Here is a 25,593-nt window from a genome sequence, read left to right as displayed (position 1 = left end):
GTGAGCATTTTTGAATCATCATTGACCCAAAAGAACAATTCTCTCACAAATAGGACATCACTTGTTTTAGGGGCCATTCAAATCGCATGCTTTTCCCATATGTCAGACGTCTTTGACCATTGCGCCATGTCTTTTTTAAGGGTCTCACACAGCAGTGCCACATTTTTTTTTAGACACCATGTCAAGTTAAAAAGAACGTCAACTTTTAAAAGCACGTCTCGAGACACCTGTGTTGCGTTACATTTAACAAGAGCAATATCTAGGTGATGAGATACTTAAATTCATAATACAAATTCCCATGCCTTTTAAGATTTTATCCATTTCCATTACTTTTCCAGGCCTGGAAATCACAATTTTATTGTTGCATAGATTACAAACAGTGATTTAGATTCTTAGATTTGCACAACACTGGGAAAGTATAGGAACTCTTTTTTTGATACCTTTAATACAATTATTTGAAAAAGAAACAAAAATCTCCTGCATAGAAAAAACAAAACTATCCTTTAACGATGATGGTTACAAAGGATCTGAGATATGGTAGGTTTCCTACAGTAGTTAAACCAGAATCAAGGCACCTCATTCACCACAAACAACATGCCTTAAAATGCTTCTAGAATGAGCATTTCATGTTGATAAGAATGACACGGCAACACAAATGTTTGAAACTATGCTTCATGCCTACAGTACACGATTAGTCTTGTTAAACTGATCACAGTTTTCTGTATTCTAACTTGTGTTAAAAAATACTTACAGCTTGACTGAATAAACATGTTACATTTGATTGGGTTGGTTTTGTTTAAAATGAAAATCCTTAATAATGGGAGATGGAGTGCCAATCCACAGTCATCCAGCGGCTAACTGGAAAAGTGGAACATGTATTTCAGACAGTTGAAATCTAGGCAAAACCCTTTTTATCCACTAAACGTGGTACAAAAGAACCATGGAACCAGAAACAAAGAAATTATACAAAGATATTTGGAACTGAACTCCACACAGAAAGTTACACAAGTCGGTAGGTACAAGAGTTGACTAAGAAAAAGATGTTCTGTGTTCGATAAGCCATATAAGTGATATTACTAGCCTACATTTCATTTCAGAGTAAACTTTACAAGTCAAACAGGAAAGCAGAAGTTTGGAGTTTCACAAGTTGAACCGTGTGGTTTCCAAAACTAATGTGTAGTGCTTCAAGATCTCGTAACGATCAATTTAACATTTTCACACTGGGTTACTCTGCTCCTGCTTCTTCATTTTCCTCTATCTCTACCAGCGCGGCATGGCGGTTCGCCTGTGAGCCCTCTCTGAAGAACACCTTCTTAATGACGCCTGCTTTGGGTGCACGGATGGTATGCTGCCCAGAAAGAGAAGGAAGTGGTCAGATGTAGTCATAGTGGGCATAATAAAGAGCACTGACTGAGAAAGTGACCTCACCTCCATTTTCATGGCATTCATCACCATCAATGGATCTCCTTTCTGGACTAAGTCTCCAACCTTGACTAGCACCTACAAAGTGCAAGGTCAATCACTCTAAACCTTTACTGAAATAATGCATTACTCAGATGTATACAGGCACTTGTTAAATTAGCAGATAGTAGATATAAATTAAAGATAGTATGCACACTGGGAATCAGTCCAGACTTTGGAATAGCATACTATTCGTACTATTTCTGCCGTAACTATATACGTAGTACCTAATATGCTATTTTGAACATAGCATCAGTTACCTTTTCAATTGTGCCTGTCATGGGTGCAACAGTGCCCCCCTGTGCACTGGAGGCACTAACACCAGCCAGGAACTTAGGCACAGGGAAGTCCACCTGGGCACTTCCCTCCTGAAAGTGACAACAAAACAATTCAGACCACAAACAGACCATACTCCAGTCATTACATAGATATCAAAGCATGATATACATCGATACTCACCATAGAGAAGATGTGTATGGTGTTTTCTAGAATGACCAATTTAGGTCGGGACAGTACTCCATTGACAGAGCAGCACAGGTAGGTCACGTCTCCCTCCAACTGAAGCTCCCCAGACACAAGGAACACTTCACCTGCAGTCTGACAGTAAATCATCCAGAAACATTCTTGAAAATTCACATTCTAAGTTTAAAATACAATCACTGACGATACTTCTACACTAAACCCTCTCCATGTCCAATCCCTCAAACAATTATATTTTTTGTTATACTTCTTGATTTGACAATGCAGTTTTGCAAGAGCCAAATACTTCTGCATATGGGTTCATAAGTCAACATTTCAGTCTGAGAATGTAAATTTACCTCCATTCTGTATGTCCCATCTGGGTTGTATGTAACAGATAGTGCCACTTCTGTTAAAAAAAAATGCAACAAAATTTATAACTATTGTGTTACAATTCCCACACCAAATTCTCATTACTGTTATGTGAAGAGAGAAAAAAAAAATCTCTCTCTCTCTCTCTCTATATATATATATATATACACACACACACACACACTCACTCACAGTTTAAGTTTACATACACTTAGGTTGAAGTCATTAAAACTAATTTTTTGAACCACTCCACAGATTTCATATTAGCAAACTATAGTTTTGGCAAGTCTTATGGTTTTTGGCAACTGTTTACAGACAGATTGTTTCACTTTTAATTGACTTTCACAAGTCTAGTGGGTCACTTTACATACACTAAGTTAACTATGTCTTTAAGCAGCTTGGAAAATTCCAGAAAATAATGTCAAGCCTTTAGGCAGTTAGCCAATTAGCTTCTTATAGGCTAATTGGAGTCAATTGGAGGTGTACCTGTGGATGTATTTTAAGGCCTACCTTCAACTCAGTGCCTATTTGCTTGACATCATGGGAAAATCAAAAGAAATCAGCCTAGACCTCAGAAAAAAAATTGTGGACCTCCACAAGTCTGGTTAATCTTTGAGAGTAATTTCCAAATGCCTGAAGGTACCACGCTCAAATGTACAAACAATAGTATGCAAGTATAAACACCATGGGACCACGCAGCCATCATACCACTCAGGACGGTGACGCGTTCTGTCTCCTAGAAATGAATATAGTTTGGTGCGAAAAGTGCAAATCAATCCCAGTACAACAGCAAAGGACCTTGTGAAGATGCTTTGCTGCAGGAGGGACTGGTGCACTTCACAAAATAGATGGCATCATGAGGAAGGAAATTTATGTGGATATATTGAAGCAACATCTCAAGACATCAGCCAGGAAGTTAAAGCTCGTCGCAAATGGGTCTTCCAAATGGACAGTGATCCCAAGCATACCTCCAAAGTTGTGGCAAAATGGCTTAAGGACAACAAAGTCAAGGTATTGGAGTGGCCATCACAAAGCCCTGACACTGCCACCTTTCTAAGGTAATTTTTTGAGACCTGTAGATTTGCACCAAATTTGCGAAAAGTCCCTTTCCACAGAAAAATGGATTACTCAGTAAATATTTATTATTTTGGCTTACATAATCATTTATGTTTATCTTTATTGAGAATATTAACAAGATCAAAAATGTAAGGAAGTTTCTGAAATGTTGTTGATTTGATGGAATAACCCTTCAACTGCTTCATTTTCTTTATGTAAAATATCATTTAATTTCATTCTTTTGATTTTACAGTGAAATATGACCCAGACATTCTTCAATAGGTTGACTCATCCACTCTGCTGGGCTTGCCATAGAAAATCTATTTAAGAATTGTTATGCTCAAATCCTCCTTCACTATGATCAATGTCATCTCATTAGAGCTCATTTATAATGCAAAGGAACTTTTGATATTTAAGAAGAATGATCACATATGCTGTCTATCAATAATCACATTGATCATAAATGCATTCATAATGATATTCATGCAAATTGATCCTCTGGAACTTTTAATCTGATCAAAGCAACAATTACAGGATACTTTAGATACATAGTCAAGATTAACTGGCAAAAGCTTGACCCCTGACCTCTCAGCAAAATCTTGTGCACATATTACTAATGCACTGAACAAATCATAAATATGTAAAAACAATTTCAAGGAATAGGTCACCAAAAATGAAAATGGTCATCAGTTCACTCTCATGTCATTGCAAACCAAATGGATATGAGTTTGGAACAACATAATTATTTTTTGGTTAAGCTAAAGTCAGCTCTGTGACAATCTTCAAAAGTACTTCTATAATGCAGAATTTTGTAGGTATGTGTTCTGTATAACTAGTTTCCAAAAGCAATCATTCAAAATCAAACCGTGCTGACAGGTGCTGGCATCACTTCACAGTGTTTGGTTTGTTTGTTTATTAGAGCGTGAACACTTACTGTTGTCCCCTAACTTCAGTGTCAGGTTCCTGCAGTGCACAACATTGAGTCGTCTCCCGTTACTGGACGCAAACGGCGAGAACATATCTGCAAAAGGAAGCTACTGGTTAACAAGCTTCATGAGCTCATACCCAACAATTAACGAAAAACTACAGTTATTGTGCAGTTTTTGGTAAATATACACTACCAGTCTAAAGTTTGGAAACACTTGACTGAATTTATGTTTCTCATGATCTTAAAAACCTTTCAATCTCAAGGTTTATTCTTCCATGCTTGGAATTAGTTGTGTAGACCAATATAAAATTGTATACATATGAATTTCTTGACAAAAGAGCTTGAATCTAGACAGTGTTTAAAGAAGCTTTAAACATTATATATATATATATATATATATATATATATATATACACAGGTGCATCTCAATAAATTAGAATGTCGTGGCAAAGTTCATTTATTTCAGTAATTCAACTCAAATTGTGAAACTTGTGTATTAAATAAATTCAATGAACACAGACTGAAGTAGTTTAAGTCTTTGGTTCTTTTAATTGTGATGATTTTGGCTCACATTTAACAAAAACCCACCAATTCACTATCTCATAAAATTAGAATATGGTGACATGCCAATCAGCTAATCAACTCAAAACACCTGCAAAAGTTTCCTGAGCCTTCAAAATGGTCTCTCAGTTCGGTTCACTAGGCTACACAATCATGGGGAAGACTGCTGATCTGACAGTTGTCCAGAAGACAATCACTGACACCCTTCACAAGGAGGGTAAGCCACAAACATTCATTGCCAAAGAAGCTGGCTGTTCACAGAGTGCTGTATCCAAGTATGTTAACAGAAAGTTGAGTGGAAGGAAAAAGTGTGGAAGAAAAAGATGCACAACCAACCGAGAGAACCGCAGCCTTATGAGGATTGTCAAGCAAAATCGATTCAAGAATTTGGGTGAACTTCACAAGGAATGGACTGAGGCTGGGGTCAAGGCATCAAGAGCCACCACACACAGACGTGTCAAGGAATTTAGCTACAGTTGTTGTATTCCTCTTGTTAAGCCACTCCTGAACCACAGACAACGTCAGAGGCGTCTTACCTGGGCTAAGGAGAAGAAGAACTGGACTGTTGCCCAGTGGTCCAAAGTCCTCTTTTCAGATGAGAGCAGGTTTTGTATTTCATTTGGAAACCAAGGTCTTAGAGTCTGGAGTAAGGATGGAGAAGCTCATAGCCCAAGTTGCTTGAAGTCCAGTGTTAAGTTTCCATAGTCTGTGATGATTTGGGGTGCAATGTCATCTGCTGGTGTTGGTCCATTGTGTTTTTTGAAAACCAAAGTCACTGCACCCGTTTACCAAGAAATTTTGGAGCACTTCATGCTTTCTTCTGCTGACCAGCTTTTTAAAGATGCTGATTTCATTTTCCAGCAGGATTTGGCACTTGCCCACACTGCCAAAAGCACCAAAAGTTGGTTAAATGACCATGGTGTTGGTGTGCTTGACTGGCCAGCAAACTCACCAGACCTGAACCCCATAGAGAATCTATGGGGTATTGTCAAGAGGAAAATGAGAAACAAGAGACCAAAAAATGCAGATGAGCTGAAGGCCACTGTCAAAGAAACCTGGGCTTCCATACCACCTCAGCAGTGCCACAAACTGATCACCTCCATGCCACGCCGAATTGAGGCAGTAATTAAAGCAAAAGGAGCCCCTACCAAGTATTGAGTACATATACAGTAAATGAACATACTTTCCAGAAGGCCAACAATTCACTAAAAATGTTTTTTTTATTGGTCTTATGATGTATTCTAATTTTTTGAGATAGTGAATTGGTGGGTTTTGTTAAATGTGAGCCAAAATCATCACAATTAAAAGAACCAAAGACTTAAACTACTTCAGTCTGTGTGCACTGAATTTATTTAATACACGAGTTTCACAATTTGAGTTGAATTACTGAAATAAATGAACTTTTCCACGACATTCTAATTTATTGAGATGCACCTGTGTATATATATATATATATATATATATATATATATATATATATATATATATATATATATATATATATATATACTGATGAGCCAAAACATTATAACCACCTGCCTAATACGCTGCTGGTCCTCCACATGCCGTCAAAACAGTGCTGACCCACAAAGGCATGGACTCTAGAAAGACCCCTGAAAGTGTCTTGTGGTATCTGGCTCCAAGACAGTAGCAGCAGTTCCTTCAAGTCCTGTAAGTTGCGAGGTGGAGCTGCCGTGGATCAGACTTGTTGGTCCAGCACATCCCACAGATGCTCAGTCAGATTGAGATCTGGGGAATTTGGAGGCCAGGGCAACACCTTGAACTCTTCATCATGTTCCTCAAACCATTCCCGAACAATGTGTGTTCCTCAAACCATTCCCGACAAGAGGAGGTCACGTGACGCCATGCGAGAAACAGATGTGTGAGCGACTGGCTCTGCGCACTTTGCTAGTTTTTAATTATTTTCATGTTTAATCCAGTGAGATTCGATACACCCAGTTACATATTTACTCTTTGAGGTAAACATGGCAAAGAAGTCAAAATCCTCAGACTCTGGAGACATTAAAAGACACTTACGTGCTCTAGCTGAAACCTCTGCAGGGCCTGCGAGCCGGGGACTCGATTTGGAAGGCACGTCGGGAGAAGAAATCCAGCGTCAACTGTCCAACATCTCGAAAATAGAAATCGAAGGAACAATATTCGAATTGTGGGAATTCCTGAGCATGAAGAGGGCAGAGATATGGTGAAATTCCTTGACGAGCTCTTCCCGAGTCTGCTCGACATAACAGGCCATAAGCTGGAAATCGAGCGAGCTCACAGAGTCCCAGCTCACAGATCTGCTGAGGGAGACAGGCCCTGATCAATTCTGGCCAAATTTCTGAGATCATCCAATAAAGATCTCGTGTTGCGCCAGGCGAGGAGCAAAGGAAAGCTTTCTTGGAAGAACCACAATATTTTCTTGGTCCCAGACTTTGCGAATGCGACGAGAGAAATGCGATCGGTTCAAGGAATGCAAGAAACTCTTACATCAACGGAAGATCGCTTTTGCAATGATGTTTCCAGCCAAACTGAGAATAGAAACGAAGGATGGTCGCAGGGTATTTACGTGTCCAAAGCAAGCAATGTCTTTTATAAAAACAATGGATGAGCCATTTGGGGTTTTTCATGTAGCTCCAGAGTGGATTAACTCGCTATACTAACTCTGGCTTTTCGAGGAAGCTGGGCGCCATTTTTGTTTCTGTTTGTGTTGGTTCCGCCTAGCGGCTGGAGTTCGTTTTGTGGAATATCACTCAAGAAACTTTTGCATGGACGGAAGATCACTTTACACTGAAGTTCCCGGCCAAATATCTACATGCCTACACAAAGGATGTATTTTATAAGGTTGACAGACTGAGCAAGTCATGGTGTATTTTGTTTATGCAACCTCCACGTGATTAATACACACTTGACCATTCGAGAAACTGGGACGCCTGTTTTGTTCTTTTTGTGTTGGTTCCACCTAGTGGCTGGAGCTTGTTTTGTGGAATAACACTCCTTCGGTACAGTTATGGATGAATCTGTTTGTTCTTTGTGCTTATGCCTCCTGTTGGCTGGAGTTTATTTTTGTGGAGTACTTTTAAGGGACATTAGAATGATTACGTCATCTGCTGCACTCATAACAGCCGGCTCACTGAACATTTGTTTATCTGTCCGAGGAAACTGAATGGCTTCAGATGGAGTTTATTTTGTGGAGGAACACACCTTCAAGACAGTTCTGTGAATGAATCTACACATTTTTTGTGTTTATTCTGCCTGTTGGCTGGGGTCTGATTTATTTCTGTTATGTAATTTTGCCTCACAAAATTTGTGCAGAAGCACCGGACTTGAGAAATCCGATGGCAAAGTTGTCACGGGGGCTCTCGTAGGCGTACATGGACCTTTTGAGTTTAGACGGATTGATGCCGGTTGGCGCTGTCGTGCGCGGGGTTAATGCGCAAGTTTTTCTTTTCTCTGTTTGTTTTGTTCGGGGGGAAGTTCGGGGTTTGATTGTTGAACTTATGGGGAATGTGGTCTGTGTAATTTAGTTTTTGACACAATTTATTTAGTTTATTATATCAATATGTCAAATGTTAATATGAGTGGATTGTCTATCTCTCCACATGGAATGTGAATGGGTTGGGGCACCCCATAAAAAGAAGAAAGGTTATTTATTTTCTTAAGCGTAAGAAATACGATATAGTGTTTCTTCAAGAAACGCATCTTTCCCCGCAGGAAGCTGAATATTTGGGAAGATATGGGATGGACATGTTTTCTTTAGTGCTGGCTCAAGTAAGAGCAGGGGGGTCATTACATTGATAAGTAAACATCTACAATTCAAATGTCTCAAACAGATTAAAGATAAATTAAGGAGAATCATTACTGTTTTAGGAGAAATTCAGGGGCAAAGGTTGATTTTGGCTAATATTTACGCACCTAATGCTGATGATCAGGGCTTTTTTTATAGATCTTGAAGGGATGTTGCAAGCCGCTGGCACCCCTCAAGATATAATATTGGCAGGAGACTTTAATCTTTTGATGGACTCAGTCCTTGACATTGTGAAGCAAAAGTGTGTAAGCCCACTAGAACAACATTGACACTTCATAGGATGTGTAAACATCTTGGTCTTGCTGATATCTGGTGACTTTTGAACCCATCTGATAAGGACTATAAATCTTTTTCATCAGTACATAAGATTTATTCTAGATTATATATATATATATGTATATTCTAATGGCCTCAGAGAATTGACTCGATTGAAATACAGATATAATGCTATTTTGTCACGGAAAGTGGAGCTTTGGTTATTCAGGGCAAGACTGGGGACAAAGCAGGGAAGCTTTTGGCTAGATATATAAAACAGAGCGTCTTTTTCTTCCATTCCCTCAGTGAAATCTGCTGGTGGTGAAATATTTACCTCAGCCATTGATATTAATAATGCATTTAAAGAATTCTATCTTGATCTTTATAGTTCCACGTCTTCGTCTACTGATGAAGATGTGGAACCATTAGAACTCCCTAAACTGACTACTGAGCAAAAAAATTCTCTTGATTCTGAGATAACCTTGGAAGAGCTTGGCGAGGTAATTAGGGCCCTGCCTACAGGGTCAGATGGCTTTTTAGATCTTATACTACAGAATTGGTGCCACTTTTGTTAGAAGTTTATAGGGAATCATTAAAGAATGGAAAGCTTCCGCCAACCATGACACAAGCCCGGATCAGTCTGATTCTTAAAAAGGACAAAGTTCCAAGCGAGTGTAAGAGTTACCGTCCAATTTCCCTGATCCAGCTAGATGTAAAAATGTTGGCAAAAATTCTGGCTAACCGATTAAGTTATGACATTTCTTATAGATCAGGTGGGGTTTATTCGGGGCCGCAGCTCTTCTGATAACATTAGGCGTCTCATTAATATCATGTGGTCAGTGGTGAATGATCAGACTCCGGTCGCTGCCATCTCACTTGACGCTGAAAAAGCATTTGATATGGTAGAATGGGATTATCTTTTTAAGATTTTGGAAATGTATGGGTTCGGAAATACTTTTATTGGATGGACTAAGTTACTTTATAGACACCCTTTAGCAGCGGTACAAACAAATGTATTAATTTCTGATTATTTTACTCTGAATAGGGGCACTCGGCAGGGTTGCCCTCTTTCCCCATTATTGTTCTGTCTTGCCTTGGAACCATTAGCAGCCGCGATAACAAGGGAAGATGATTTTCCAGGGGTGATGGCAGGAGGTATGGCGCATAAGCTTTTACTTTACGCAGATAATATTATATTATTTGTCTCTGACCCCACTAGGTCTATGCCTTGCCTCCACAGAATTATCAATTCCTTTTCTAAATTTTCGGGATACAGAGTCAACTGGTCTAAATCCAAAGCTTTGGCTCTGACAGCGTACTGCCCAGTAACGGCTTTCCAACCGGGCGTCTTCCAGTGGCCCAAACAAGGCATTAAGTATTTGGGCATTTTATTCCCAGCAAATTTGTCTGATTTAGTTAGAGTTAATTTTGACCCCTTAATAAAAAGGTTTTCGAGTGATGTGGGCAGGTGGGCTTCATTAGATTTATCTATGATTGGAAGGTTAATGTTATTAAAATGAATTATATTCCAAAATTCAACTACCTACTACAGTCTCTCCCCACTGAAGTTCCCCTCTTTTATTTTAAACAATTTGATTGCTAAATCCTTTATCTGGAATGGTAAATGTCCTCAGATGCATTTTAACAAGTTACACAGGCCAGTTGACAAAGGTGGGTTAGGTCTCCCCAAGATTTTGTATTACTATTATGCTTTTGGTCTCAGACATTTGGCACATTGGTTACTTCCACCTGAGAGACCCTCTCTGGCTCTTTATTGAACAGGAGTTCCTTGCCCCTAGCTTGCCATTGCAAAGTCTTTCCACCAAGCTGTCCAGAGAAGTAAAGACACATCCCGTTATCTCACACAAGCATTTAGTGTGGACAAAAGTTTCTCACGTATTCAACTCTGACATTTATCTGAACGTTGCTGCAAGTATTTGGTTAAACCCAAAATTGTGCATTAACAAGTCCCCTTTCTGCTGGACAGAATGGATTGAGAAGGGTGTTACAACGCTGGGTGACCTGTATGAAAATGGAGCATTGAGATCTTTTGAAAATATTATACAGCAATTTGGGATTCCCAGATCTCAATTCTTCAGGCATTTACAGCCGCGCTATCTACTCTGTACCACCTCTGGGTGTAGTACGCAGCCCACTAAAGTGGCAGACACTCTTGAGATGGTGCTTGCTGCTTTTAGAAAAGGTCATGAAGCTTCAGCGTACTATTCCTGGCTAGTTCAGAGTCTAGGGGACGGGGTTCTAACATCTCTTAAGAAATTATGGGAGAGAGCCCTGAATTTAGTACTAGAAGATGGAGAATGGGGTACGATTTTAAAAAATGTCATGTCTATGTCCAGGGATGCAAGGGTGTGCCTCATTCAATTTAAGATTTTGTATCGTCTTTATTGGACCCCCTCTAGACTGTACAGGCTTGGCCTTAAAGACACACCTATTTGCTGCCGATGCCGGTTGGAGGATGGGGACATGGCCCATGTTTTTTGGTCCTGTGTTGAGATTCAGGAGTTTTGGTCTGGGGTTCAGAGATTTGTCTGTGAGGTCTTGGACACTCAGATTTTATTCACCTTTATTTTGGGTGATGGGCGGGTATTAATATTATAAATAAACACATAAAAAAAATGGGTCCTTACCTGCGTGATGATCGGCAGGCAGGTGATACTCAGGGGATGGAAGTCGCCGGGTGCATATATGGATAAAAGTTGATTCCGTGTTTTCATGTGTTGTCTGTGTTAATTTTAATTTTGGAATAAATAAAAATTGTTAAATGGCAAAAAAAACAAAAACAAAAAAAAAATTCCCGACAATGTGTGCAGGGGGCGCATTATTCTGCTGAAAGAGGCCACTGCCATCAGGGAATACCACTGCCGTGAAAGGGTGTACCTGGTCTGCAACGATGTTTAGGTAGGTGGCACATGTCAGATTGACACCAACATGAATGACCGGACCCAGGGTTTTCCAGCAGAACATTGCCCAGAACATCACACTCCCTCCACCGGCTTGTCATCTTCCCACAGTGCATCCTGATTCCATCACTTCCCCAGGTAAATGGCGCACACGTACACATGATGTAATAGAAAATGGGAATCATCGGACCAGGTGATCTTCTTCCACTGCTCCAAGATCCAGTTCCGACGCTCGCGTGCCCATTGTAGGTGCTTTCAGTGGTGGACAGGGGTTATCTGGGGCACTCTGTAGTCTGCAGTTCCACAGCCCTATACCCAGCAGGGTGCGATGCATTGTGTATTGTGACACATTCCTCCCGTAATCATCATTAAAATTTTCTGTGACTTGTGCCACAGTATACCTTCTGTTGGTTTGGACCAGATGGGATAGCCTTCGCTGCCCTCGCGAATCGATGAGCCTTGCGCACCCAACACCCTGTCTCCGGTTTGTGGTTTGCCCCTCCACGGACCACTGTCGGTAGGTACTCACCACTGCTGACCGGGAGCACCCCACAAGCATTGCCGTTTCAGAAATGCTCTGACCCAGTCGTCTGGCCATAACAATTTGGTCCTTATCAAAGTCGCTCAGGTCTTTCCTCCTGCATTCAACATGTTGACTACAAGAACTGATTGTTCGCTTACCATCTAATCTACCCAGACCTTGACATGTGGCCTTGTTAGGAGATGATCAATGTTATTCGTTTCACCTCTGAGTGGTCATAATGTTTTGGCTCATCTGTGTGTGAGTGTGTGTGTGTGTGTGTGTGTGTGTGTGTGTGTGTATATATATATATATATATATATATATATATAATGTATATATAACTTTGAGAGTCTACACTCAATTCTCACCATTGGACTGGTTCCTGTATGTCTGTGTGTGCTGTTGTTCTTGTAGCAGCAGACCCAGAGCCGCCTGACACAGCACTTCTCCAGACGGGCTCTGAGGTGGGGGGAACAGCTCATCATAGTGCTGCGGGATGAAACTGGTGTGAACATTCCCTGCTTCAAACTCTGGGTGCCCCGAAAGACTCAATAAAAACTCAATGTTGGTGTTGAGACCCACAATCTGAGAGAGAAGAGAGATCAGATTGAAATTTTACTGTAAACAATACCAGATGTTCAAAGTTACTTAATATCTCTTGTCTTATTGTGGACAATTCATTGGTGAAAATTATTGCATTAAAACGCAATAACTTTTTATCCACTTCTGAAACGACTCTCCTTTTCTGCTGAAGTAATCAAGGCAGTGTGGGTGGGGCAAAATCTGTTAACCAATAATATCATAGCTTTTTTCACAATCCAATCAAATCTAGATGGATGAAATCAAGTCCCACCCTTCATTATTTCCAGCGGAATATTTTGTATCATTTGGAAATACATCACATTACAGAAGTTTAAAGTGTTGTGAAATGTATTGTTATAAATGTTTGAGAATGTGTGCTAACATTGTACTGTCGTAGGCAGTATCTGAGTCTCTTCAGAGCAGCGGAGCGATCTTCACCCCAAACCACCAGTTTAGCGATCATGGGGTCATAGTGAGCAGACACCTCATCACCTTACACAACACAAACAAACACATACAGCAGTTACAAACCAAATCAGAAACCATACTCAGATCTAGAGAGACATTCAAACTTATAAGTCTCTATGTGAGAAAACCAGATTTATTAATTAATAACTAAATACAGCCTTTAATGGTAATGTGGTCTTATTTAGTTTTAAAGACCCCCTCCAGTGAAGATCAAGATTTTAACCTTGTTTACATGTCCATATGGTGTTGTTTATATGCTAGAAGACATATCATGAGCGAAATCAGCAGTCAACCACATGGCTGAGCATTTTTGCCTTGGAACTGCAGTTTACCAAAGACAATCTCAAAAACACGGATTCAGACAGCCAGGGTTTCACACGTCACAAACCTAAGGAACCAATCCCATCAACATGCGGGGTGGGGCCTTCCATATCATTAGCATACGCTACAGCGAAGCAAAGGGTATCAGGAGTAGCCAGGTGTAGCTACGTATCGGTATTTTGCAAGACATGTTCTGTTTTTGGATGCAAAGCTGCAAAAGGACAAATGGTGAGCCTTCATGTATTACCAAAGGATCCGAAAATCTGACATAAATGGGTGCAGTTTATTTGGAAAATTCAAATAATGTCCCAGCAAACATTCCAGAGAAAACTTGGGTTTGCAGTAGTCATTTTCCAGAGAACTGTTTTGAAAATTTTACCCAAAAACAGATGGGTTTTGCCACTAAACTTATATTGAAGCCCAATGTGGTTCCAAAAATGTATCCTGGGGACACAGGGCGCCCGAGCTGCAGACGAGCAGTGCAGGGGTGAGTGGAGCTGGAGGTGGGGACTAATTTGCATATTCATAGATCCGCACATACTAAATAAGGCAAAGGTGTAGAGTTATGTCTAAGCCTTTTAAGGCATGAAGGGATTATTTTCATGGAAAAAAAAAAACTTTTAAATATGTAATTTTGATTAACAAAGATGAGTTTTTAGGGGTTAAACCAGTGACTGAAGAGGGACTTTAAAGTATTGTCCACTATGACATGATTGTCCAAGGGCGTCATTTCTGGACTATTAATTGTTTTATCATCATAAATAATATTTCATTCCAAAATCAAAAGCAAGAAATAAGAAAATATATTTGGCTTAATGAAAATGAAGCCTATGTTAGGACTATTTTTGCATTGTGACATTATTTTTAATTACAGTTCAGCACATTTTTTTACATCTGGATACATGAATATATAGCATAAATTCAGAATATATAGTTGAAAAATCCTGAAAATATACTCATAGCCTGAATACAGTATATAATTGAAAATCTGAATATAAAGTATTTAAATCCTGAATAAATCTGAATAATTTTACATTTGAATATAGTTCCAATTCAAATATTTATTTATAAATCCTGAATATATACTTTAGCTGTAAATCCGAATATAGAGTGAGAAATCCGAATATATAATTATCAATCTGAATATAGTAATAATTTCTGAATATATTGTTATAAGTCTAAATATATAGTTGTTAATATGAATATATAGATATAAATATTGAATATAAAGTTTTAAATCCAAATATATACCAGTAAATGTAAAGATGAAAATATACATATTGTAAAACTTTATATATAAAATGTAATTAATAAATATAGATATAAATCTTTAAAATATTGTTATAATCCAGAATATTTCGTTTTAAAAATGAATATATAGTTATAAATCCAAATATATTATTGCAAATCTGAATATATAGTATTTAAATCCTAAATAAATCTGAATAGTTATAAATCCAAATATATAGTTGCAAATTTGAATAGTTATAAATCCTGAATATATAATAGTAAATCTGAATATATTAAAATTTTCTGAATATATTGTTATAAGTCTAAATATATAGTTGTAAATCTGAATATATACTATAAATATTAAATATATTTGAAACTTGGGACACTAAATAAAGAATAAATAAACTTGGGACACTAAAGGGACCTTTCCACTGACTCTGAAAAACACCAAAAGAAAGATGCCCAGGGTCCATGCTCAACAGCGTGAACGTGCCTTAGGCATGCTGCATGGAGGCATGAGGACTGCAGATGTGGCCAGGGCAATAAATTGCAATGTCCGTACTGTGAGACGCCTAAGACAGCACTATAGGGAGACAGGAAGGACAACTAACCGTCCTCACAGTGGCAGACCACATGTAACAACACCTGCACAGGATCGGTACATCCGAATATCACACCTGTGGGACAGGTACGGAATGGCAACAACAACTGCCCGAGTTACACCAGGAATGCAAAATCCCCCCATCAGTGCTCAGACTGTCTGCAATAGGCTTAGAGAGGCTGGACTGAGGGCTTGTAGGCCTGTTGTAAGGCAGGTCCTTACCAGACATCACCAGCAACAACGTCGCCTATGGGCACAAACCCACCTTCGCTGGACCAGACAGGACTGGCAAAAAGTGCTCTTCACTGACGAGTCGTGGTTTTGTCTCACCAGGGGTAATGGTCGGACTCGAAGGAATGAGTGTTACACCGAGGTCTGTATTCTGGAGTGGGATCGATTTGGAGGTGGAGGGTCCGTCATGGTCTGGGGTGGTGTGTCTCAGCATCATCGGACTGAGCTTATTGTCATTGCAGGCAATCTCAACACTGTGCGTTACAGGGAAGGCATCCTCCTCCCTCATGTGGTACCCTTCCTGCAGGCTCATCCTGATATGACAATGCCACCAGCCATACTGCTCATTCTGTGCGTGATTTCCTGCAAGACAGGAATGTCAGTGTTCTGCCATGGCCAGCGAAGAGCCCGGATCTCAATCCCATTGAGCACGTCTGGGATCTGTTGGATCGGAGGGTGAGGGCTAGGGCCATTCCCCCCAGAAATGTCAGGGAAATTGCAAGTGCCTTGGTGGAAGAGTGGGGTAACATCTCACAGCAAGAACTGGCAAATCTGGTGCAGTCCATGAGGAGGAGATGCACTGCAGTACTTAATGCAGCTGGTGGCCACACCAGATACTGACTGTTACTTTTGATTTTGACCCCACCTTTGTTCAGGGACACATTATTCCATTTCTGTTAGTCACATGTTTACAGTTTATGTCTTCAGTTTTTTGGCAATTTCAAGAATTGTATAGCCTTCATTGCTCAAAACAATGATTGGCTGACGAGTTTCTAGGGAAAGCGGTTTCTTTTTTGCCATTTTTGACCTAATATTAACCTTAAGACATGCCAGTCTATTGCATACTGTGGCAGCTCAAAAACAAACACAATGTTACACTTCATTAAACTAAACAAATAGCTTTCAGCAGTGTTTGATATAATGGCAAGCGATTTTCCAGTACCAAATTAGCAATTTATCATGATTACTCAAGGATAAGGTGTTGGAGTGATGGCTGCTGGAAATGGGGCCTGTCTAGATTTGATCAAAAATGACTTTTTTTTCAAATAGTGATGGTGCTGTTTTTTACATCAGTAATGTCCTGACTACACTTTGTGATCAGTTGAATGCCACTTTGGTGAATTAAAGTACCAATATTCAGTGGATATATACACCAATCAAGTGTCATTTTGATTTGTATAGCACCTTTCACAACACACATTTCAAAGCAGCTTTACAGAAGATCAGGCATTAACAGAAGATAAAACTCTAATATCTATAATGTCTTAGAGTCATCATTGTGTAGTTTGATAAAATATGATTGTGAATTGTGTTTAAAAATAAGTAATTAAATAATAATTGTATTTATAACCCCAGTGAGCAAGCCGAAGGCATCATGAATATAATGCCAATATTACTTATGTATAGGGCAAGTCATGGTTTAAAATTATTAAACTAAGTAAGTGTTAAGGGTCAGTGTTCACGATTAGCCACAACCCGCATCTCAGAATAAAATACCTTCTCGAACCCCTGTCTCTATGCGTGTGCTCTGATCTCCCTGAGGGGTGGACAGATGAAGCAGTGGTCCTGCTCCAGGGAGGAAGTTATTATTAGGATCTTCAGCATAAATTCTGGCTTCAAAAGAGTGACCCATCAACACAATCTGCTCCTGAGTTAGGGGCAACTTCTCGCCCGCCGCCACCTGATGGACAAAACCACCACATAACATCAGTGCAACATCGGATTCATGACCACTAATTCACACAAAAATAATTTCACACTCATTCTGAATTAAGTAAAAAGTTATATGATAACTTGAATATGTAAAAAAAAAAAAATTCAGGTATAATTGTGACCCCATGTGGACAACTCTATTACAGCATTATAGTAATTTAATAAAAAAACAGCACATTTTTTTAATTGGTTCATTTTCCCACCTAGAAGTCGCTCACAAAAAAAAAAAAACATAATAGCCAGGGACAAGAAAAAATATGAGCAGTAAACTCCCTCCTTGACCTAACGGGCTCCATGTGATCAACCCGCAAAATGAGTAAACAAAAGTTATCATGCGTCATCCTGTATCATATTTCTCACCCTCAGCTGCCACTCCACCAGATCAGTTCCTGTGATCATTTCTGACACTGGATGCTCCACCTGCAGTCGTGTGTTCATCTCCATGAAGTAGAAATTGTGCTGTGCGTCCATGATGAATTCCACTGTGCCTGTTACAATTATACAGTTACATGTTATTAATACATAATAACATAATAAACAGTTTGCAATACATAGCCTACTTGACTTTCTATAAAACGCTGGTATTAGTAGAACATTGTTTTCTTGCACAGTGTTTACAGTGTCACATGATCTTATTCATGCTGTCTTCAACTGACTGAGACAATAATGTCACTCATAGATGACATCATCACATGACATCATAATCATCACCTGCTCCCACATAGTTGACGGCTTTAGCCGCCCGCACTGCTGCCTCCCCAAGTCTCCGCCTGACCTCAGGACTGATGCCTGGCTGTGATCACACACACACACACACACGAGACAAACAAATTGTTACCAAAGTGACTTTTAAATGAATGGTTCACCCGAAAAGGAAAATGCATCATTTACTTACCCTCATGCCATCCCAGATGTGTAATATGACTTTCTTTATTCAGCAGAACACAAACGAAGATTTTTAGAAGAACATTTCAGCTCTATAGTTCATTACAATGCAAGTGAATGGTGGCCAGAACTTTGAAGGTCAAAAAAGCACATAAAGGCAGTATAAAAGTAATCCACATGACTCCAGTGGTTTGAAGTAATAGTTCACCCAAAAATGAAAATTCTCTCATGATTTACTTACCTTTAAACCATCCCAGATGTGTATGACTTTCCTTCTTCAGCAGAACCGAAATTAAGATTTTTATAAGCACATTTCAGCTCTTTTTGTCCGTACAATGCAAGTAAATGGGTGCCATCAGGCTGCTGGCTGTTTGACAGTTCAAAAGGCATATTTAGGCAGCATAAAAGTAATCCACACGACTCCAGTCGATCAACTAATATCTTCTGAAGCAAACCGATATGTTTGTGTAAAAAATAAACAGATATTTAAAACTATTAACTTTTTAAAAAATTGCTTCCTGCTAGCAGTGGAGGCATCACGGAGCTGTCGCGTGACATCACGCGAGAAGTCGGAAGCGTGCGCTTTGTATACAACAGAGGAATGAACGTCACGCGAGAGTTAGGTCATTTCAAACAGCAGTGGTCAGAAGCAATGATTTAAAGTTAAAAACATTTTAATTATCGATTTGTTTCTTACACCAACCTATCTATCAGAAGACATTAATTGATCGACTGGAGTCGTGTGGATTAATTTTATGCTGCCTAAATATGCCTTTTGAACCGTCAAACAGCCAGCAGCCTGATGGCACCCGCTCACTTGCATTGTTCGGACAAACAGAGCTGAAATGTGCTTATAAAAATCTTCACTTCGGTTCTGCTGAAGAAGGAAGTCATACACATCTGGGATGGCTTAAAGGCAAGTAAATCATGAAATAATTTTAATTTTTGGGTGAACTATTCTTTTAATACAGTATATGTCTTCTGAAGCGATGCAATCACTTTGGGTGCGAAACAGATCAATATTTAAGTCCTTTTTTTACTTTAAATCTCCACTTTCAGAATATGAAAGACAAAGTGGAGATTTAGGGGACTTAAATATAGATCTGTTACTCACCCACAACAATCACATCACTTCTGAAGACATGGATTAAACCACTGGAGTCATATGGATTTCTTTTACACTTTCTTTATGTGATTTTTGGAGCTTGAAAAGTTTGGTCACCATTCACTTGAATTGTATGGACCTACAGAGCTAAAGTATTCTAAAAAAACTTCATTCATGTTCAGCAGAATAAAGTCATACACATTTGGGTTGGCATGAGGGTGAGTAAATGATGAGAGAAATTTCATTTTTGGGTAGTAAATGAGTAATGAGGAGAGAAAAGGACAAAATTAAAGGGATAGTACATCCAAAAAAATTTAAATTCTGTCATTTACCCTCGTATCGTCCTAAAATGTATATATTTTTAAGAATCTTTTACGCACCACTTCATTAATTTGACTAGTGCCCTATATTCCAAGTCTTCTGAAGTCATATGATAGCTTTTAAGAAATTTCATCAGTTATTCACTAATAATCTTCACGTCCATTGAGTTGTTAACCCGAGAACTGCTGTGAATGAATCAGTGAGTCAGTTCACAAATTTGACTGATTTGTCATAAGGACTCTATGGTGCTTTTTTATTTTATTTTATTTTGCTTTATTGGAGCTTAAAAGGAATGTCACATTTTCAATACAAGTTAAGCTGAATCAACAGCATTTGTAGCATAATGCTGATTACTACTATAATTTCAACTTGCCCCTTCAAATGGTTAGTAAGTGATTTTATTACACTAAAATCATGTTAACATGCATATTGTCTTGTGGCTATACTTTTGAAACAATTAGTATTTTGACGTTTACGGATTTGCCTCACTGAAACCGGTAATCAACACTATGCCACAAATGCTGTTAAATGATCTTAACTTGATTTGAACCCGGAATATTCCTTTAACAGTTGTGGTCACTATGAAAAGTTACTTTATTGGAAAGGGTATATGGGTTTGGAACGACATGAGAGTGAGTACATGATGACAGAATTTTGATTTTTGAGTGAATTATTCCTTTAAATTTGCTTTTCAAATTATAGCAAACTTTATAAAAAAAATGCACATTTGCGTATTTTATCTCAAAGACAAACTCTGCAGGAGTGTGATTCTTACCCCTGGAGCTTCCTCTATGATCTTCTGGTGTCGTCTCTGAACACTACAGTCTCTCTCAAAGAGATATACTGCATTACCATACTGATCACCAAACACCTGCACCTCTACGTGTCTAACACAACAACACACACCCATAACATACAAAATAATATCAGAGGAAACATTTTAATTTTTAAGTGGACTATCTCTTTAAATAATGTGAACTGAGATTGGTAAACAAGCCAGACCTGGGGTTCTCCACAAACTTCTCTATTAGCATGACATCATCATTGAATGACTTGCGGGCTTCTCTCCGTGCAGACTCAAGCTGTTCATGGAAATCTGCTTCAGACCGTGCAATTCGCATTCCCTGCGTAAGTCAATGATGACAGGATTTAGGAAACTCTATAAAAGGTGGAACTCTGGTGCAAATAATTATATTACAGAAATGGTTGGTGAAATTACAGCTCACTTTCCCTCCACCACCACGAACGGCTTTGATCATCACAGGGTAGCCAATCCTCGCTGCCTCACTTTGAAGCTTCTTGTCTGATTGGTCCTCTCCATGGTAACCTTCAATGATAGGCACACCGGCAGCTGACATAATGTGTTTAGATGTGCTACAACAAACAACAAATGTGTGTTTAATTAGAAACTATAGAAGGAAAGACAAATTGAAGTGTTTCAAATAGATAAAGACCTAAATATGTATGGATGAAGCCATATTATAATGGTTGCTAGGCAGTTGCTGGGGTGTTGAGCATGGTTGCTAGGGAGTTATTAGGGTGTTCTAGGTAGTTGCTAGGGAATTACAAGGTGATAGCTGGGGCATTGCTATAGCATTGTTAGGTGTTTGCTAGGGTGTTCTGGGTGGTTGCTAGGCAACTGCTATGGTGCTGAGGGTGATTACTAGAGAGTTATTAGGGTATTTTGGGTGGTTGCTAGGGTGTTGAGGGTGGTTGCTAGTGGGGTATTACGGTTTTCTGGATTGTAGTTAGGGTATTTCTAAGTGGTTGCTGGAGCATTTCTAGAGCATTGTTAAGTGGGTGTAGGGTGTTGAGGGGGGTTGCTAGGGAGCTTGTGGGGTGTTCTGGGTGGTTGATAGGCAGTTACTAGAGTGTTGAAGGTGGTTGCTAGGGAGTTATTAGGGTGTTCTAGATGGTTGCTGGGGCACTGCTATAGGGTTGTTAGGTGTTTGCTAGGGTGTCCGTTGCTAATCAGTTGCTAGGGTGCTGAGGGTGGTTGTTAGAGAGGTATTAGGGTGTTCTGGGTGGTTGCTAGGCAGTTACTAGGATGCTGATGGTGGTTGCTTGGGAGGTATTAGGGTGTTCAGTATCGTAGCTAAGGCATTGCTAGGTGGTTGTTGTGATATTGCTAGAGTGTTTGTAAGTGTTTGTTAGGGTGTTCTGGGTGGTTGCTGGGCAGTTGTTGAGCATGGTTGCTTGGCAGTTATTAGGGTGTTCTAGGTAGTTGCCATAGTATTACTAGGCGGCTGCTGGGGCACTGCTATAGCATTGTTAGGGGTTTGCTAGGGTGTTCTGGGTGGTTGCTATGAAGATGCTAGGGTGTTGAGGGTGGTTGCTAGGGAGTTATTAGGGTGTTCAGGGTGGTATATAGGGCATTTCTAGGTGGTTGCTGAAGCATTGCTAGAGAATTCTTAAGTGTTTGCTAGAGTGTTGAGGGTGGTTGCTAGGGTGTTATTAGGGTTTTCATAATGGTTGCTAAGGCATTTTTAGAGGGTTGCTGTGGCACATCTATAGGGTTGTTAGGTGTATGCTAGGGTGTTCTACATGGTTGCTAGGCAGTTGCTAGTGTGCTTAAGGTGGTTGTTTGGGAGGTATTAGGGTGTTCTGGATCATAACTAAGGCATTGCTAAGTGGTTGTTGGGGTAATGCTAAGTGTTTGCTAGGGGGTTCTGGGTGGTTGCTGGGGTGTTGAGCGTGGTTGCTAGGGAGTTTTTAGGGTGTTCTAGGTAGTTGCTAGGGTATTACTAGGTGGTTGCTGGGGCACTGCTATTGCATTGTTAGGTGTTTGTTAGGGTATTCTGGGTGGCTGCTAAGAAGTTGCTATGGTGCTGAGGGTGGATGCTAGGAAGGTTTTAGGGTTTTCTGGATTGTAGCTAAGGCATATCTAGGTGGTTGCTGGAGTATTGCAAGTGTTGTTAAGTGTTTGCTCTAGGTAGTTGCTAGGGTGTTGAGGGTGGTTGCTAAGCAGTTATTAGGGTGTTCTGAGTGGTTGCAAGGGCAGTGCTAGGTGGTTGCTGGGCCATTGTTAGAGCATTGTTAGGTGTTTGCAAGTGTTTTCTGGGTGGAATTTCTAGGATGCTATGGGTGGTTGCTAGGCAATAGCTAGGGTGCTAAGGAGAGGTGGGAAAAAATATCGATATATATTAAAGTATCATGATATTTTTTCTTGTGACATTGTATCAATATTTTTAATTACATTTTTCCACATTAATACTATAGTGATGGGAAAAAATTATCTCTTTGCCAAATCGATCTAGGAATTCAACAGCAGTACCTTAGAAGGTGTTATCATGCTTTACACATAATCACCCTCCCTTACTAAAATTTATTACAATTTTATAGTAACATTAACTGAGGTATTTTGACAAATATTTTAGTGTCATATAAAATTATAGGTAAAATCTATTATACTTTTGTGTACTGAAACTGTGTTGTAATAAATAATGCTTTTAAAGGGTTTTGGCTACTATTGTTTTCATAAATACTATAGTTTATTTTTAGAAAGACTCACTACTTTGACCTCACCACAGAAATAAGGAGCCATTATGGTCTTATATGCTTATGGCTTTGCATTGTACATTGATGTTAGAAAATAAAGTGGCCTTGCTTTGTAAACTGGCACTTTTATATTAATTTAACAATGCATTTGGTGATTTGAAAAAAGTTATCTTAAGTCCGATGAAGACAAATGAGAAACATTGAGTGAAATATCGCAATATATCGTAGTTTTGAATCTCAATACACCAAAAATAATCATAATAATATAGTATCGTGGCCTAAATATCTATATTATATCGTATCACCAGTTACAGTACCTTGTGATTCCCACCCCTAGTGCTGAGGGTGGTTGCTAGGCAGATATTAGGGTGTTCAGGGTTGTTGCTAAGGAACTGTCATTGCTAGAGCATTGTCAGGTGTTTACTAGGGTGCTATGTGTGGTCGCTAGGGTGTTGAGGGTTGTTGCTAGGCAGTTGCTAAGGTGTTGATCATGGTAGGGAGTTATTGGGGTGTTCTGTGCGGTTTCTAGGACATTACTGGGTGTTTTTGCGAATGTTTCTCATGACCATTCCGTTTAGGTTTAAAACTCGAACCTCTTAATTCCCATGTCGCGAATGGCTGATGAAGGCGGGCCGATGAAGATGATGCCCTCATGTTTGCACTGTTCAGCAAACTCTGTGTTTTCAGACAGGAAACCATATCCAGGATGCACTGCCTTATCAAATAAAGAGAAAGCATTAAAAGAGTTTAGCAAGATATTCCCAAAATAAGTTGATTGTCCCCTTGCTCACATTAAAAAAGCAGCTGTAAAAGCTGACATACCTGTGCAGAGGATTTCTTGGCCACATCCAGGATCTTGTCCATGCGCAGGTAACTCTGCTGAGACGCTGCAGGCCCAATATGATATGCCTCATCTGCCTATGATTGCATGGAGAATTTGATATATGAAAAAAAATATAACCGTATAACTATATCTGTTCATCCAGATACATAACATGTCCATGGACTTTTTTTAATCAAGGTTAAAATTTATTTGAATGTGTAAGGAAGTGTACATTTTCTCAGATTTCTCAAAAGTATCTCTTATGAGGGGTTTTTCTCACCATTGCCACATGCATGGAATGTCTGTCTGCGTCACTGTACACTGCAACAGAGCGAACACCCATCTTCTTAGCTGTCCGCATCACCCTGCACGCTATCTCACCTCTGTTCGCAATGAGGACCTTCTCAATCCTGCCTGCACATAGACAAACAATAAACATACTTTTCTCAAAGATGTGAGACCAAAGCATCCTTTCATATTATCTCTATTGCCTACTTATGAGAATCCCTCATTATGAACATATTAATAACTTGTGATCTTACCCACTGAAGCATGCCTGACAGATCCTTTGGTCCAAATCAGTTTCCTACAATCAAAACAACATGAGATCTGACCACATGACCCAACAGGACTGCATTTGACTCATGTATTGTAAAAAGACTGAACTGAGTCAATGTATGCACTGCTGTCAAGGGCAAATACACCCATAGAGGTGACCTCACTGTTTAATTTAAAACTATTCATACTGATCATTAAATAAGTCTTGAAATCATTGTGAAAACTCAGCATTGATGAATCTGATATATATATATATATATATATATATATATATATACTGTTTACTATCCAGTTCTTCTTCAGTGTAACCTTGCATATATGTACATGCTTTAACAGCTCTCACGGACCCAAGACATGGTTTAAACAACGATCAACATTTTTAGGTGATCAAAACCTTTTAATTTTAAAGAGAGAAACATTACAATGCCAAACTTTGTTAAAAACTATCCCATATCTGATTAGCTATATTAGTGCTATATTTTGAACCCTAGACGATTTCCACAGTCAAACTTGGATGAAAACACATATTTTTCTTTGCATTATACATTAATGTATTTTGTAACTTACAGCAGATGTGTGTTTATAGTTCTGTTGATTTGAGTTGTGAGAATTACTGCAGCCATGATCACTGTTAGCATAAATCAGCTATTCCTAAATTAGTCCTGTTCTAAAAACAGCGAATTTCTCTCATATATGTCAGCAGTTTTATAGCTCCACCATCATGGAATGAATCGTTAATTTTACCTAAAGCAATACTCAGTTTAGGTGTTCCGTATTAAACAACTTTTAAATTGTAATATTAGTGATGCTAAGTGTAGCCGCAACAACTAGCTGATTAATTTTGTCCTAGTCAGGGCGCCGTACTTGCAGCAGCCAATCAAAATAAAGAGACCGGAGGCGGGGACTGACGCTT

The 25,593-nt window shown here is 39.3% G+C and overlaps 1 protein-coding gene across 1 annotated transcript; it reads right to left on the bottom strand.

The window, feature by feature from the left end:
• Positions 1-426: 426 nt before the first annotated feature.
• LOC127438137 (methylcrotonoyl-CoA carboxylase subunit alpha, mitochondrial-like) lies at positions 427-25,541 on the bottom strand. Its single transcript, XM_051693470.1, has 19 exons — positions 25,248-25,541; positions 24,665-24,708; positions 24,403-24,536; positions 24,122-24,217; positions 23,893-24,014; positions 21,028-21,175; positions 20,804-20,925; positions 20,577-20,688; positions 18,202-18,283; positions 17,851-17,978; positions 17,275-17,458; positions 13,306-13,415; positions 12,710-12,926; positions 4,283-4,369; positions 2,280-2,329; positions 1,921-2,058; positions 1,722-1,829; positions 1,429-1,500; positions 427-1,348 (listed from the first exon to the last, which is right to left on the bottom strand). The coding sequence occupies exons 1-19, from the start codon at positions 25,316-25,318 to the stop codon at positions 1,226-1,228; spliced, it is 2,148 nt and encodes a 715-aa protein (XP_051549430.1). The 5' UTR covers positions 25,319-25,541; the 3' UTR covers positions 427-1,225.
• Between the last annotated feature and the right edge of the window lie 52 nt (positions 25,542-25,593).

This window comes from Myxocyprinus asiaticus, chromosome 49 (assembly GCF_019703515.2).
Source record: "Myxocyprinus asiaticus isolate MX2 ecotype Aquarium Trade chromosome 49, UBuf_Myxa_2, whole genome shotgun sequence".
Lineage (NCBI taxonomy): Eukaryota > Metazoa > Chordata > Actinopteri > Cypriniformes > Catostomidae > Myxocyprinus > Myxocyprinus asiaticus.
Note: the sequence above shows the minus strand (reverse complement) of the source record. Positions and strands in the feature narration are given on the sequence as shown.

What these genes read in the sequence shown, in the direction of transcription:
- LOC127438137 (XM_051693470.1), bottom strand. Translation starts at nt 25,318, where the DNA reads ATGCTAACAGTGATCATGGCTGCAGTAATTCTCACAACTCAAATCAAC. An exon ending in ATTCCATGCATGTGGCAATG is followed by an intron (nt 24,218 to 24,402) that starts GTGAGAAAAACC and finishes ATGCAATCATAG; the next exon opens with GCAGATGAGGCATATCATAT. An exon ending in CGCGACATGGGAATTAAGAG is followed by an intron (nt 21,176 to 23,892) that starts GTTCGAGTTTTA and finishes TGTTTGTTGTAG; the next exon opens with CACATCTAAACACATTATGT.